The sequence below is a fragment of the Hyperolius riggenbachi genome, chromosome 9, assembly GCF_040937935.1.
Source record: "Hyperolius riggenbachi isolate aHypRig1 chromosome 9, aHypRig1.pri, whole genome shotgun sequence".
Classification (NCBI taxonomy): domain Eukaryota; kingdom Metazoa; phylum Chordata; class Amphibia; order Anura; family Hyperoliidae; genus Hyperolius; species Hyperolius riggenbachi.
Window position 1 is genome coordinate 92771831 of NC_090654.1, and position 15510 is coordinate 92787340.

Sequence of the window (15510 nt, forward strand, 5' to 3'; positions counted from 1 at the left end):
TGTTCTACTCTGGTCATATATATCCACCCCTGGTGGAGGGGGATACCCCTTTTCTTTTTACTGTCTACAGAGAGCGACTTCTTAATCCTGAGTGAGGACAGGAAAATCTCCTCACCTGCCTATACAGTGGTTGCCTGGAGGTAACCCTGTTTTGTGAGTATACATTTGTACTCTGTCATTACTCCTTCCGTTCCATAACCTACTACACTATATCGGGCTCTAGGCTTCTCTTTTACATATATTCTGTGTAATATGTCACTGGCAAGTCCAAGATAGATGTACGACGAGGATAAACATCAGCAGAACCAGCAGAATCAGCACATATCGCACATAGGAGGTGCACTGAGCGAAGGACCAGTCACAACCTGAATCTGAAAAACAAAAAATGCAGCAGTGTATTAATAGTTTTGCCAAAACATTATGTTTAACATATATAAACTAGAGTGAAAAGCTCCTCATTTACATAATACAAGCTGGAACTTTGGCCAAAAGCCACTGCCCCATGTTTTAGTGGTGGCCAGAGGTATACTTATTTCAAAATGCCTGCTACTTGGGGTGGCATCAAAAGCACCAATTATTATAACAACATGGCACCACCTACGGGGAGTGGGGGGGAATAGATGGGGTTGCTCCCCTCCCTGTCACAGCAGTCCTGTGAGAGCTATAAAATCCATCCGTAAGTGGTCTCTGGATCCAGGTAGGGATGAATGATTATACTGATATCATTTTCATCAAATTAAAGAAATTACCTTCACCTGGGTGCTGCCCATTTTTGGTCGTGCTTTTATTAACTGCTTCTCATAAATTGGGTCACTCTCACCACCACTGGGAAAGTAAGAGGAAACCTTCAAATATAAGAAGCTTTTAAGGGGGTAGTGTTTAATGTGGGGGGCATTGCCCATGATTACTCCTCCTCAGAGGCATAACCAATAAAAGAAGCAAGGTCAGATTTCTGGAAAGGCTCAAAAAGCTCAGGCCTTGGGTAGCTGTAGCCCAAGGGGGCACCTGGATATGAAAGAAGGGTTGCTACATATAAAAGGTACAGACTAACCAGCAAGCTCATGGTGACCCAGAACTCATTGGAGTGTGTAAGGGACTACAATGGTCCTAAAAGCCCCCTTACTAAGACGTTAAGAAAAACAAAAGTTTGCTTTCTTAAAACAGAAAGAATTTGCGATAATTCAGGTTGGAGTGAACTTGAGATGTCTCCCAGAGCAACACTGCTGAATATATGCAAATTAATTTGCATATATTCAGCAGTGGTGCTCTGGGAGACATCTCAAGTTCACTCCAACCTGAATTATCGCAAATTCTTTCTGTTTTAGGAAAGCAAACTTTTGTTTTTCTTAACATCTTATGGCCCATACTCACGGGCATCAAAAGTGGCCTGTCGCCAGCACACGTGAGCGTGCGGGCGACAGGCCGGCGACAGCTCCTCGCCAGGTCCCTCCGCGTACACACTCGGAAGAGGGACCAGCGGCTCGACGGAAGCTGTCGCCGACTTTCCTCCTCCCCCCGCCGGAAGCTCTGCATACCTCAATGGAGGTTGCTGTCGCTAGTCCGCGTACTCACGCGGACTAGCGACAGCTGCGGCGGAGTTGCGGCGGCGACTGTCGCCAGGCGATTGAACATTTCAATCGCCTGGCGACATCAGCGACGGGCGACAGTTCGGGGTGCGCGCCCGTTCAACGGCCCATACTCACGGGCGACCTGTCGCCGCAACACGCGCGCGCCGCGTGTTGCGGCGACATTTGTAGCCCGTGAGTATGGGCCATTAGTAAGGGGGCTTTTAGAACCATTGTAGTCCCTTACACACTCCAATGAGTTCTGGGTCACCATGGGCTTGCTGGTTAGTCTGTACCTCTCGGATTTACAAGCCCTACTGCATAGAGCCAAATTAATCCATGCCATGCACTGATCAAACAATTCGAAACAGTCTGTATGCATGTTGGATTATTATGGCTCTGTACAAATGAACAAGCTGACACATCATTGCATTCCAGCGGTTCTGGAGGTGTGTTTAGCTTCTAAGGGTAACAATGGTTAATTTGCATATATTCAGCAGTGATGCTCTGGGAGACATCTCAAGTTCACTCCAACCTGAATTATCGCAAATTCTTTCTACATATAAAAGAGGAGGCCAAAAATAGGGAGCAACACATGAAAAAGGAGAACTAATGCTCAAGGTGGCTGTTTGTGTAAGAGAGGGGATGCATACAAGGATTACACACATGGAATAGGGGGCTGCACATGCAATGGGAGGGGTGCTGCTGCACATGGGGAACCACAACATACTTGACCTACACAAAGTTTAAATCTGGCCTTGGAAATAAGTACAAGCAGAATTATCAACATGAACCCAGAAACTGCTGCACAGTGGGTCAGAATGGACAGGTTAAAGTTGACTTTGTAACTTGAAAATTGTATTCTTGTTTACTGTTATTTTATGAAACAACTCAACTGCCCCGACAGATCATCAAATTGAAGAAAATTAAATAAAACAATATTTTGCTTTAAAACCCAGAAAACCAGATGGACAGCTTAAACATTGAACATTTGGGCTGTAATTTAAGAAGGTGTACATTCTTGTACCATGTCCAGTGCAGTGAAACTCCATGGAGACCATCTTCATTATATACAATGAGAAAAATAAGTATTTGATCCCCTACTGATTTATCTTGTTTGCTCTCTGATCAAGAAGTGAATTGTAGTGATAGGTTTATTGTAGCTGTGACAGACAAAATAACAATAAAAGGGCCCTCAAAAACCCAGTGCCCCAAGGTCAGAGCTGGATGTGTATTGAAATGAGTGAAATAAGTATTTGATCCCCTATCAAAAGATCAAAATTTCCAGTCCCCCGGGTGTCTTCACTGCATGTATGTTGGGATGTAAGGGAGTGCTCCTAATCCTAGCTTGTTACATGACCTATATAAAAGACGCCTGTCCACAGAAGCAATCAGATTCCAAACTAGCCACCGTGGCCAAGACCAAAGAGCTGTCCAAAGATGTCAGGGACAAGACAGTAGACCTGCACATGGCTGGGAAGAGCTACAAAACCATCGCCAAGCTGCTCGTTGAAAAGGTGACGACAGCACAATAGTTCACAAATGGAAGAAACACAACACAACTATCAATCTCCCTTAATCGGGGGTTCCATTCAATATCTTTCCTTGTGGAATTGCATTCACCATGGGAATTTTGATAAAGCATCCACAACTACACGGGGGAACTTAAAACTTCTTCCCCTCACTGTAGCTCCAAAAGTTATTGCTTAAAGAGACCCTGTACAGAAAAAAATCTCCCCTGGGGGGTATCTACCTTGGAAGGGGAAAGCCTTAGGGCCCCAATGAGGCTTCCCCCTCCCCTGTAGCTGCAGGCAATCCAGCGCTGGCTCCCCCGAAGTCTCTGGCAATCCTGGCTCGACAAGCCTGACAAGCTAGATTTATTTACCTTCCCTGGCTCCAGCGGGTGGCACTGTTGCGGCTCTCAGCACAGAGATAGGCGGAAATAGCTGATCTCTGTTGGGTCTGCTCTACTACGCAGGTGCAGGAGACTTGCGCCTACGCAGTAGAGCGGCCCGACAGCGATCGGCTATTTCCGCCTATCTCCGAGCGGAGAGACGATACTGCGCCTGTGCTGGAGCTGGGAAAGTAAATATTTACATCATCGCTGTTCGAAGGGGCACAGCGAGACCGCCGTGGGACACATGAGGACGGGGAAGCCTCGATCGGATCCGGAGGCTTCCCCCACCCGAGGTGAGTACTCCCCCAGGGGAACTTTTTATCGTTACAGGTTTTCTTAAAAAAAAAAAAAAATGAAACAGTTTTTGACATTTGACATTAAAATTTTCTAATTAAAATGTACCTAAGAGTAAGGGAAGAAAGGATTTTTACTTACCTGGGGCTTCCTCTAGCCTCCTGTAGTCCATCTGCTCCCTCGCTGTCTTCCTTTTCCCCTCTGTTGTGCTTCTAACCAACCCTGTAAAGTCCATGGCTCATCTGAGTAGCGGTCTACTGTGCATAGGCACTCCTCGCCGCAAAAAACACCTGATCATGCTCCCATGGATGGGAGCTTCCTGCGCATTTGCAGTTCATTAAGACTGTAACTGTGCTAGCGCAGAATGTTTCCAGGCACAGGAATGTGATTGGATGGTGAGTGCGCCCAGGACCGCGCATGTGCAGTAGTCCATGATCCAGCTGGATCACCGCCTTTACAAAAGCACAAAGGAGGGGACCTGGGTTACAATGGAGTATCTTTACCTGTTCTTTTTATTCTCCATTGGGTCTGAACAGAAGTCTCACTGAACAAGGCATCACAAGTAACGTTATCTCCATAGTCCCAGTTGTGTTGTCTAAGTGAGAGTAAGTTCAGGACAGTCCAGCTGTGATTTATTTCTTTACAGTACATCATCTTCTTGCCCTTGCGTTGTGTTCCAGAGAGACTCCAGGTCACATAGATGATCGAAGGTGCCAAAGTCACCACACAAGCTATCTGCATTGTATTGTCAGGAGAAGGAGGAGCCAGGAGATAGATGGAGCTGTTTGCAGTGAATCTTTCTGCAAAGGAAGTAAATAGATTATCACGAATAATGTAAGCAGCTTAGTCTTTAAAGACAAATTTTCAACTTAGATAAAATCAGACTTGGTCACTCATCCCTTTCTTTCCCCACCAGAGTGCTGGAATCCGATAGCTGACTGGGTCACTGAGATAAAAGGCACTAGAAGACAATTCCGGGGGCATGGCTAGAAGCTGTAAGAGAATATCTATCTACTTGCTGCATAAAGATACTGATTTTGACCTGAGGAAGCAGCATCTAGCCCACAAAACGTGTCATCTAGTGTTCACAATGAACTATTTTGCAGTTGGTGACTTCTTCAAAAGTAAGCCATCTTCATTTTAAACTGTTTTTAGATGTTTTATCATTCTAGAGGTGCCCCTGCCACCACTGCATAACCATAGACAAGTCATTTTTTACCTAAATGTCTTCAAATTTCAGACTGAATTTCTTGTTCTGTGCTGCTATTAATCGTATGTAACTGATATGAAATTTATGTTGTCATTGACTACTGACGATGGATGATACTGTATTGTTCTGGACACTCTGTGCTTTCTCTGGAAGTTTATTTTTTCCTCTGTTTTACAAACAAAATCAATAAGCTTTAACTGTTAAAAAAAAAACGAAAAAACTTTCAGTCTGAAACTCTCTAGAAACCAGGGCAACAGTATCTAGCTTGGTGTTAACTCTCTGTCTCTTTGGAGCATATTGTGGCTGGATAATACTGGTTAAGGGCTTTGCCTCGGACATTGGAAACTAGGGTTTGAAACTTGGCTCTACCTATTCAGTAAGCCAGTACCTATTCAGTAAGGAGTCCTTGGGTGAGACTCCCTATTACTGTAGCTGCGGCTCTCAAGCACTTTGAGTCCGACAAGAGAAAAGTGGAAAATAAATCTTAGAATTATTATTATTCTATTCACAAAAGGCCAGTAAAATTATCATATGCACACAGCATATATCACACAGCACATTGTTGTTGTCTCTTTTTTTCAGGGGGGGGGGGGGGGGGGCACATTACATCTGATGAAGCAGTGCTGGACTGGATGCTGCAAGGTTACTCTATGCGCAGACCTTGCTGCCAGAAGCAGTGGCCCTCCCAGAAGTAGAAGGTAGACTGTGGTAGCAGATTAGCAACAGCAGCTTCCACCATCATTTAACCCCAAAAGGTATCTATAATGCTGTTGAGGAGGACATCATGAAAGTCTTTGTGGGGGAGGGATTGCTACTGGGTCAAGGCTCCCATAAACTCATAGAGATCTTGGGCCATATGCAATTCACTTTTTCACCTGACTTTTCTCCCTGGAGATAATTTTTCTTCTTTAATTTAGAATAACTTTTTAGTACTTTTTTAGTATTTTTTTTGCTTTCTAGTGATTTAAAAGACATTTTATCGACAAATTTGAAAATTTCACCTAGGAGAAAACTCAGGTGAAAAAGTTAATTGAATATGGGCCCTTGTGCGCTCCACCGTGCAAGTTACGTGGTCTGGCTGACGTCAGTAGTTCTGCACCTGCGCAGTACAATCCTGATGGGATCAGCCAGACCATGTGACCTTCGCGGTGGAGCGCACAAGAAGCCGACCTGGGGAGCGGAGGACACCGGGAACCACCGAAGCTGCAGCGAGGGCACAGGGTGGCTGCCAGGGGCTGGAGGAAGCCCTAGGTAAGTGGATTTTTGTTTTTTAATCTGCCTAGAGGTATCCTTTAAAGTGTACCTGTCGGCATAAAATCAAAAATCAATTCTTTATTTTTACCTGGTAAACAAGTAATAAGGATGCTAACCAGGCAATCCAAAAGTTAAAATCACTATTACTTTTCTTGTTGATAAATGATCATTCTCCAGTTTACCTGGCTCTTATTTGGTACACACAAAATTTGGCACACAAAAAGGAAGTTGCAGGACATGTTGGGTTGTCTTTTTTGCTCATCTATTTCCTCTTAGACTTAACTAATGCGGCCAATCATTAGTTAAGTCTAAGAGGAAATAGATGAGCAAAAAAGGACAACCCAGCATGTCCTGCAACTTCCTTTTCCCTTTTCCTTTTTGCCTCTTTCCCTCCTGTTACACATCCCCCCCCCCTCACTTTCTATAGTGCAGGGTGGGCAATGCATACACAATCAGGCAGAGGAGATTAAGGGAGGAAATCACATCAGGATTGGCTTCAAAATAGCTACACTTAAAATGGGAAATGCTGAGAAGGTTTTTCTCTTTTTTTTTACTGTAGAAAAATTACTAAAATCAAAACGCGGACAGTGCAATACATATATTATGTAAGTAGAGCAAGTATATATATATATATATATATATATATATATATATATATATATATATATATACTTATATATGTGGTTTTTTTCTGAGATAGTATTGCTAACAGCTCCTCTTAAAGGATTTTATGATCTTCCACTGCTTCAGTAAGAAGCTTCTGCAAGATTGCCTTCTGGGTTTTATAAGATTTTCTCAGTTTAGCATCAGTCTGGTTGTTTTAAAATGTCCTCTATTTTAGGTTCTGGAAAATACAGAAGGGGTATGCAACTTTTCACTGCTGACAGTAAGCCCCCACCACTTGTAACACAAAGGGATAGGCTGAAAGTGTTTTTCTCTTTTGAGACAGACGGGCACAGTGCAGAACAAGTCTTCAGACAGCCTGTGTGTTTCACCTTCACTAGCGCATTATTTGTGATGTACAGGTTGTTTTCTACATTTAAAGAAAAAAATAGAAACCTACTGCTTGTCCCAAATAAAAAAACAAAAAACAAAAAAACAAGTCTGTTCACAGCACACGACATGGATGCTTTTGTTCATTAGTCCAGCATGACCATGACCATGCTTCCAATTTTTTAATTTCTATTTTAAGACAGGTAAAAGGCTACACACTGACTTTTATGGCACTCTATGATTATAGTTCAAAAATCATTAGTTTATTATAATGATTTATTTATTAGACTGTCAGTGTCCCAGTTGGTTACATTTCCATTTCCCCTCAGTTTTTTTTTCCAAATTACAGGGGTCATTTGGACCACACAAAATAATACAAATTTATTGCATAGGATTTAGAACTTTTTGTCATGTTTTTTTTTTTTACTGTTTATGTCCATGTTTGGAAAAATCCATCATCTACTGCCTAGACATCAGTCTGGTAACTAGTACAGGAGCCAGAAAATATGTTCAGTTGCTGAAAAGCTGGCATAAATTGTCTTGGTTTATTATCAATTTTGTAAGTTTATTGGTTTCAATAATGTCTTTAGTGGCACACTATACTGTTCTGAAAATTATTTCTTACCTCTTGTAATTAGTGTTGTCCCATTGCCAAACTTCCGGACAGTAACATAATGGAATGAGCAGTAATAAACTCCAGCATCATCACTCTGTACATTATAAATCCTCAGGTTTGCCTTGTTGTCTCTATTCTCACATCCATATTTATGCCGATCTTTATCTGTGGAACAGCTCTTCACAGTCTCTGGGATTTGTGGGGCATTAGAACTCTTCTTATACCAGGAAACAAATGTACCAGTCTCCAGATTCTCACTGGATACACATGTGATAACTCCAGTGGCTCCGATATCCGCTGTCACACTGTCCTGAGGCTGATACAGACTCATCTGTGCATCTATCACTGCAAAAGGAGAGTCAGGTCAATATCTTGTATCAAATAGTTACAATTATACATACTAATGTACTTAGGCTCCTTTCACACTGGCGTAAAGATCTATTCATAAGGGATCTGTTTGGTGCGTTCCGAAAAGTGGAACGGAAGGATGGGTCCCGCACGATTTTTTGGAATCGACTGGATGCGACAGATGGAGGCCATTGGAATCAATGCTAGGCTTGCCTATGAGAATGGACAGTATCCATTCTCGCTAGGCAGCTTGTTATGTGCGTTTCGCAATATACTCAACTGCCACGCTCCCTTTCGAGTCCCTGCATGGAACAAATGCCGGTATGCCGATCGTAAGGCCCCAGCAGAAGCACCTCAGGCTCCCATTGGTTGCAGTATATCATTGGGAATAGTCCCTCCCAGGGAGGATTCTCATAGGTTCACTGAGTTGTGGATCAATGAAAATCCTCACTGGTACTCATGGAGGATTCCTATTGGTCTTTTTCAAACTAATGGGAGCCTGTGATGCTTCTGCTGGGGGATCAGGATCGGTGCACTGGTGTTTCCAGCATGACGTGACCTGAATGAACAGCAGCAGTGGCAGTTGAGACATAAATGGATGGCGGCAGCAGCAGTGGAGGAATGCAGCAAGTGAGTAGGGAATGGACCAGATTGGAAAACAGGATGAAAAACTGATGCACAATGTAAGAAACTGAGCCGTTTAATCGGAAAAAAGGATGCCTTTTTAAAGGATCAGTTTTTCATCCGGTATGGTGTGCTTCCAGCCTAAATCTCTGTAAAACGTATAGCATTATAAGCAAAATGGTCTTTTATACTAGGTAACACTGACAGCTCTGACAAAAACAAACTAGCCATAACCTGAAATATTTTAACATCTGGTAATGTTTTTGCACTACATTTATACTTTAGGATAGTGAGTCTTGAGCTTCTTGGAAATCCACGGATTGATCGGTGAATGTAGAGGGGGAATTGCAAACATTGCTAATTCCAGGACATGTTTATGAACCAGACTGAGGGCCCCTTTCAGATCAGGCATTAGAACCAAGCAATCCCTAACACACAAACACTCTAAAGGCCCTTCCAGACTGAATACGGGATGGCGGTGCACTAAGATTTTCAACAACAAATAACATTTGTAAAGCGATTTTCTCCCATAGGACTCAAAGGGCATAATTATGGCTCAGACCAGTAATTGGTTGATTGGTACATTGTGGTACAGAGGAAGGACTCTATAAGTCTGGAAATGCCAGGCTAAACAGGTGGCTTTTCAATCTTGATTTGAATAACTTCTTGGAAAGGGGCTGACTTTACTGGGTTTGGTAGGGAGTTACAAAGGGTAGGGGCAGCATGACAGAAAGCTCTGGCTCCAAAGGTTTTGAGGTGCACTCTGGGAGTGACCAAGTTTATTGAAGCTGCTGATCGGAAGTTGTGAGAGGTGTGGTGCAGCTTCAGCAAGTCCTTTATGTATCCAGGGCCCAAGTTGCGCAGGGATTTGAATGTCAACAGTCCAATCTTGAAGAGTATTCTCCATTTTACTCAATTTCACTTCTTTTTGATAACGCGTTTTGCCTGGACTACAATTTCCATGCACTCCCTTTCATTTAACCCAAACACAGGAAAAATGCAACAGGCACTACATTTGTGATTGGGTTAAAAAGGGATTGCAGTCTACTGTACAGGGCACCACCATTACTTTGTTAATCACGGTGCCCTTGCAATTCACAAAACACCTGCGCTTCTAAAGTCAGATTGAAGCACATGTAGGCCCATATGCAATTCACTTTTTCTCCTGAGTTTTCTCCTAGGAGATCATTTTTCATCTTCTATTTAAAATAACTTTCTATCACGCTGGGCATGACGAGATAACCATCACAGTAATATAATACACAATAATCGTACAATGTGTAGTCAAGTCTGGTCAGAATTTGTGCACAAGTTTTACAAAGTCAAGGTACAAAATCGTTAAGCTTAATCATAGTCAATATCGAGCAGGGTCATACACGTGTATCAGATGTCAGTCGTATTGCAAGGATCAGGCAGGAACAGAGTCAGGAAACAGGCCGAGTCGTTAACGTAAATCAGATGGCAGTGATACAAAAGAGCTAGGCAATAGCGTGGTCAGGAAACAAGCAAAAGTCGGTACACAGGTAAATCAACAGTAGATGTTATATTAATAATATCAGGAGGATATTATGAATAATTATAATTACAGCTATCAAAAATCAAGACAGAACGACTGACTAACTAGAGTACATATATATTGTGTGTCTACACAATATATTAATGTAACTCAATAAGCTAGCTAGCTAGACCAGGAACCAGCGAACTGATTAGTATCAAGGTCGGCGAGCACTGACTGCTCCCGACCTTAAATCCAGATTCCCTGATCAGTAGCCACTCCCATCTGATGAGGTCACTCATGACCTCATCTGCTGAATCCTCCTCCTGACCCTATAAGGCTCAATGGAGCTCGAGCGTGCGCGATGCGACCTTTGGGTCGCATGCGACCCGGAAGACACAGCTGAAGGGAAGCAGTCCCGCCGCTCGTGCGGACCACGCCAGGCCCGCCGCGGGACCTGCCGCTGGAAAGTAAGGATGTTACACTTTCCAGTGCTTTTCAACTTAAAACGTACTGAAAAGTAGGTGAAAAAGTACTGTAAAAAATATTTTGAGTATTTTCTTGCCTGCTGCTGGCTTGAAAGGCATTTTATTGACACGTTTAAAAATATCACCTAGGAGAAAACTCAGGAGAAAAAGTTAATTGCATATAGGCCCCAGTGTGGAAGGGCCCTGATTACCATTAAAAGAACAGTAGTCCTATGAATTGCTATAGCATGTTTAAGCCAGAGGGTACTTGCGAGCCTCTTGTGTATCACCCATGGTCCTACCACTAGTGTCCCTAATAGCAGGAACTGCATTTCTGATGCTTTCAGGTTTAGATGGAAGACAGAACCAAAGTCAGTGAAAACTGGGAAAGGAGAGCTCAATATATCTATATATATAACCCTGATTTGTGAAGAGTAGATAACTTAAAGGATACCTGGACTCAGAGAGATTTGGGGCTGCCATCTTCATTTGAAAAAAAAAAACAACTCAGTTATCTGGGTGATATCTCGATTTTAGATGTGTCCGAGTCACACATCTGGAGCAGGTGTGGAGTTAGTGTGTGGTCATACAGAAAGCATAAAAGTAAAACCAAAAAACAGGGAAAACACATTTTGTAAAGAGTCTGCAATGATACGCTATGTATTTCTCTGGGTTCAGGTTAATTTTAAGCTAATCTTCTCACTCAGTATTTCTTTTAAAGAACAACTGTAGTGAGAGGGACATGGAGGCTGCCATAGTTATTGCCTTTTAAACAACACCAGTTGCCTGGCAGTCCTGCTGATTTATTTGACTTCAGCAGTGTCTGAATAAGACCAGAAACAAGCATGCAGCTAATCTTGTCAGATCTGACAATAATGTCAGAAACACCTGATCTGCTGCATGCTTCTTCAGGGTCTATAGCTTAAAGTATTTGAAGCAAAGGATCATCAGGACAGCCAGGCAACTAGTATTGCTTAAAAGGAAATAAATATGGCAGCCTCCATATCCCTCTCACTTCAGTTGTCCTTTAAAGACAGGTTAAAAAAAAAAAAATAAGTGACGCATCAGTTTGGAAGGCCTTTGAGTGGAGATTAAAATATGAATAACTAAAAAATAAAGTAGATTTTTATATTGTCGGTCTAAAGAACAGTTTTACTTTCTTACTTATTTTGTCTTCTTTTGTCAAACTTTTTTGAGTAAATAATAATTTATGGATTTATGGACATTGGAATAGTATGTAATTTACAGTATATCCATACAGTACTTAATGTTACTGGTGTTATAACATTATTACAACAACAAAATAAAATAAGACTAGAGAAGACAAAGTTTTATTGCTGCTGTAATGCAACTTTTCATATGGAGTACTACATAACTTATATATTTTGATTAGTGTATATTTTTATGAAGCTTGTCAAGAAATCTAGTGATTTTATTTGTAGTTGTTAGATTTGTGTTTGTTTGTTTTATGTATTTTATACTGTATAGTATTTATAGATTTGATGTTATGTGGGGTTTTTGTTTTGTTTTTCATTCTGATTTTATGATAAATAATGCTGCTAAATATATCCGTTTCTTACCTTCATAGAGCAGGAGTAAGCTGACGAGGTTCATGTTCATTTGTGAGGTAATTTGTGGTATGGTACTTGCTAACAAACAACATAAAATGAATGCCTATTTCTCAGAAACCAGACACCTCCCTTTTGCCTTGCACTTCTTATTCTTTGAAATGTTGCAACATTATTGGTTCATATTAGCAACAGTGGATATCAAATAAGCAAAAATATTTATTACAAAATGGCTTTGAGGCAGAACTTCATAAATCATATTGGGCCCAATCAAATTCACCTTTTTTTCTCCCAGGTTTTTTCCTAGGAAATTAGGATATGTTTACATATCCTGTAAAAATGTGGATACTGACTGTAAAGCCATATACCAAGTTTAACTTTAACTATTGTAACATACTACTTTGTAGACTACTTATTTTGTCCTCCCCTAGAATTACCTCCTCATATTCCCATATAAAAGATTTCACACATGCTTCACCCCTCTGCTGGAATGCCCCTCCACAACACATCCTTCACTCTCCAACCTTTGATATCCTTAAACACTCCCTCAAAACTCACTTTTCCCGACAAGGATATACTCTACCTAAGGCCATTCACCCTTTGACCTAAGGCCAAGCTGCACTCCTACTAGATATCCTAAAAACACATTGCCTCTACCTATGATTATTGTACACTACCCCAACTCGTGCCCTTTCTCCATACCTTTAGATTGTAAGCTTGCAAGGCCAGGTCTCTCTCCCCTTTTTGTGTCTTGGAATTAATTATACATGTTATTCATCGTGTTACTTTTGTCACTGTAATTACCAGTTCAAAATTTTGTATCAATTCTGAATTTTGTACCAGTTCCGTATTTTGTATATTAGCATATGCCGTTGTCTGTATTATTCAGTACCTCAAGTTCGTTTCTTACTTTGTACAGCGCAATGGAATATATTGGGGCTTTATAAATCAATAATAATAAATTCTACATGCAAAAAGAAAAGAACGAGCACCGCTGGGCTGTATTCCTTGATAGAGCAAGTTTATTCAGGGCAGGCATAGACAGCTTGAATTCAAATAACGTTAGACCATGCAGCTACTCAAGACAGAATGTTAGATGCAATTAATCAATCCACATCGTAGTCCAGGTGAGGATAAAAGGGGTGGCTGCAGGGGACTGGTTGCTGGGCGCAAGGGCTGTTTTGCGTTTGACATGTTTGTTCACATGGAGGCCAGGCAAGGGAAGAGGGTGGGCTCTTTAAGCTGTCTGCAACCTACTCCAACTCTGTTGCCTTGGATACCCAAAATGAAGCCTCATTCTGGGGGCTGTTCGCGCATTCTCTGTCTGTCCCTGTGTCTCGCTGCCCAGAGAGGCGGGATTCTAATCTCTGTCCTCCGCATTCTCTGGTGCCTAGCAACATACGGAAAACTGCACAGCCGCAATCTGGCTGTAAAATCACCACTCATGGATGGAAGAACTGCGATGTAAATATACGTTTAAAGGGGAATATTTCTGCATGCAAAAGAAAAGGGAAAGCATCTCAAAACTGATAGATGCTATTAGCAAGACCACCCTGGAGTAGACAGTGACGGGTACGTGGACAACCGCACCATGCCTGCCCGAAGCTGGGAAAGAAACTCCACTGAACAGATAAACACCCACATAGTGACCAAAAATTGGTCGACAAGTTTACAGTAGGTGATAGACTCAATCCTTCAATTTCAGTTGAAATAGGACCAACTACTATAAAACAACATCCTCAATAATGAAACTATGGGCTTGATTCACTAAGACAAATAGCATGCCTTATCAGAGTTAACATGTATTATCTGAGTTAACACGCCTTATCAGAGTTGTCACACATTATCTGTGTTAACACACCTTATCAGAGTAGCATAGCGAGCGCTACAAACTTATGCCTGCTAATTGGCAATGACGAGAGCTCCACCTGTCCTGCCCTGAGCCCCTGCGGGTCCAAATTACTTTAAATGACATTATCCCCGCACTTTGATTGGCCCAATAGGCTGTCTGTCACTTGACAGGAAACTTGACAGGCAGCCTATAGGGCCAATCAAAGTGCGGGGATAATGTCCTTTAAAGTGATTGGACCCGCAGGGGCTCAGGGTAGGACGAGTGGAGCTCTCGTCATTGCCAATTCGCAGGCATAAGTTAGTAGCGCTCGCTATGCTACTCTGATAAGGTGTATTCACTCTGATAAGACATGTTAACTCTGATAAGGCATGCTAAATGTCTTAGTGTGTCAAGCCCTATGAGTGGACAATGCGTGTCAGGCACTGCCCCTACGGGGGGGGGGGGGGGGAACTGGTCATAGTGTGTGTGCATCAAAAAGGGAAAAAGATGGTGGTGGTGGGGAAACGGGTGACACCAAAAAATACTTTGACCACCACAAGCCCTCCTAAGAAAAATGAGAACATACATTTTGGTTCCCACCTTATTCCCGAAAGTAGGGAACCAGATAAGGTCCACTAACATAAACTATCACTTCGATCATGAATCAACCTAGAGGCATGTGCACACAGACCAATCCAACCTGGAGTGTGCGAACCACCCCCTAGATCATCCACAAAACAGCGCAGAAAAAGGGGAAAAGAAAGAAAAACGAAAAGTGAGTATATAAGATAGAGAATAGATTCACAACTATACATAGATTCCATCATAGCTTGTTATTGCTTATTATCTCTACTGGACATCAAGTTAATAAAGGAAGGTATGTTTATAAATACTAAAGGTGAATAGGAGCTCTAGCCTGAATTGCTGTATTTTTTTCTCAGATTAGATCCCTCCCTGATCAGATCAGCTTAGGGCTGATTTAATTTAGTTTAGTTTTCAAGCTCCTGTCAATTAAAAAAAGGAGAAGTCAACACCAGCCAACTAATGAGCACCAGTGGACTAAAGTATGCCATCAGTTTTTACTTTCGTATTCCTCTTCACTGTGTTTTGAGGTGGGAGAAGTGTGAACAGTGTTCATACCAGGGGTGCTCGGATGTGCCTCATCCACGAATTCGGCAATCCGCGTGGTTGCAAAAAAAAATCCGCATTCGGCCCCGCCGCATGCGGATTTTCGTCCGCGTCCACGCAACCACGCGGATTTTCTGCCGTGAATGGCGTAATCACGCGTGGATTCCCGCCCGGAGGCGGAATTTCTTTTAACGTTAATAACAAAGCCCCCAAACATGCT

The 15510-nt window shown here is 42.2% G+C and overlaps 1 protein-coding gene across 1 annotated transcript in view; it reads right to left on the minus strand.

Moving 5' to 3' along the window:
* Positions 1-15510, minus strand: part of LOC137533472 (immunoglobulin lambda-1 light chain-like) — a 26231-nt gene continuing 10721 nt past the window's right edge. Inside the window, exons 2-5 of the mRNA XM_068254855.1 lie at positions 12344-12412; positions 7839-8174; positions 4260-4556; positions 1-371 (exon numbers count right to left, since the gene is read on the minus strand). Coding sequence (XP_068110956.1) covers positions 256-371; positions 4260-4556; positions 7839-8174; positions 12344-12412 — 818 coding nt within the window. The 3' untranslated portion in view covers positions 1-255. The remainder of the gene's footprint in view (positions 372-4259; positions 4557-7838; positions 8175-12343; positions 12413-15510) is intronic.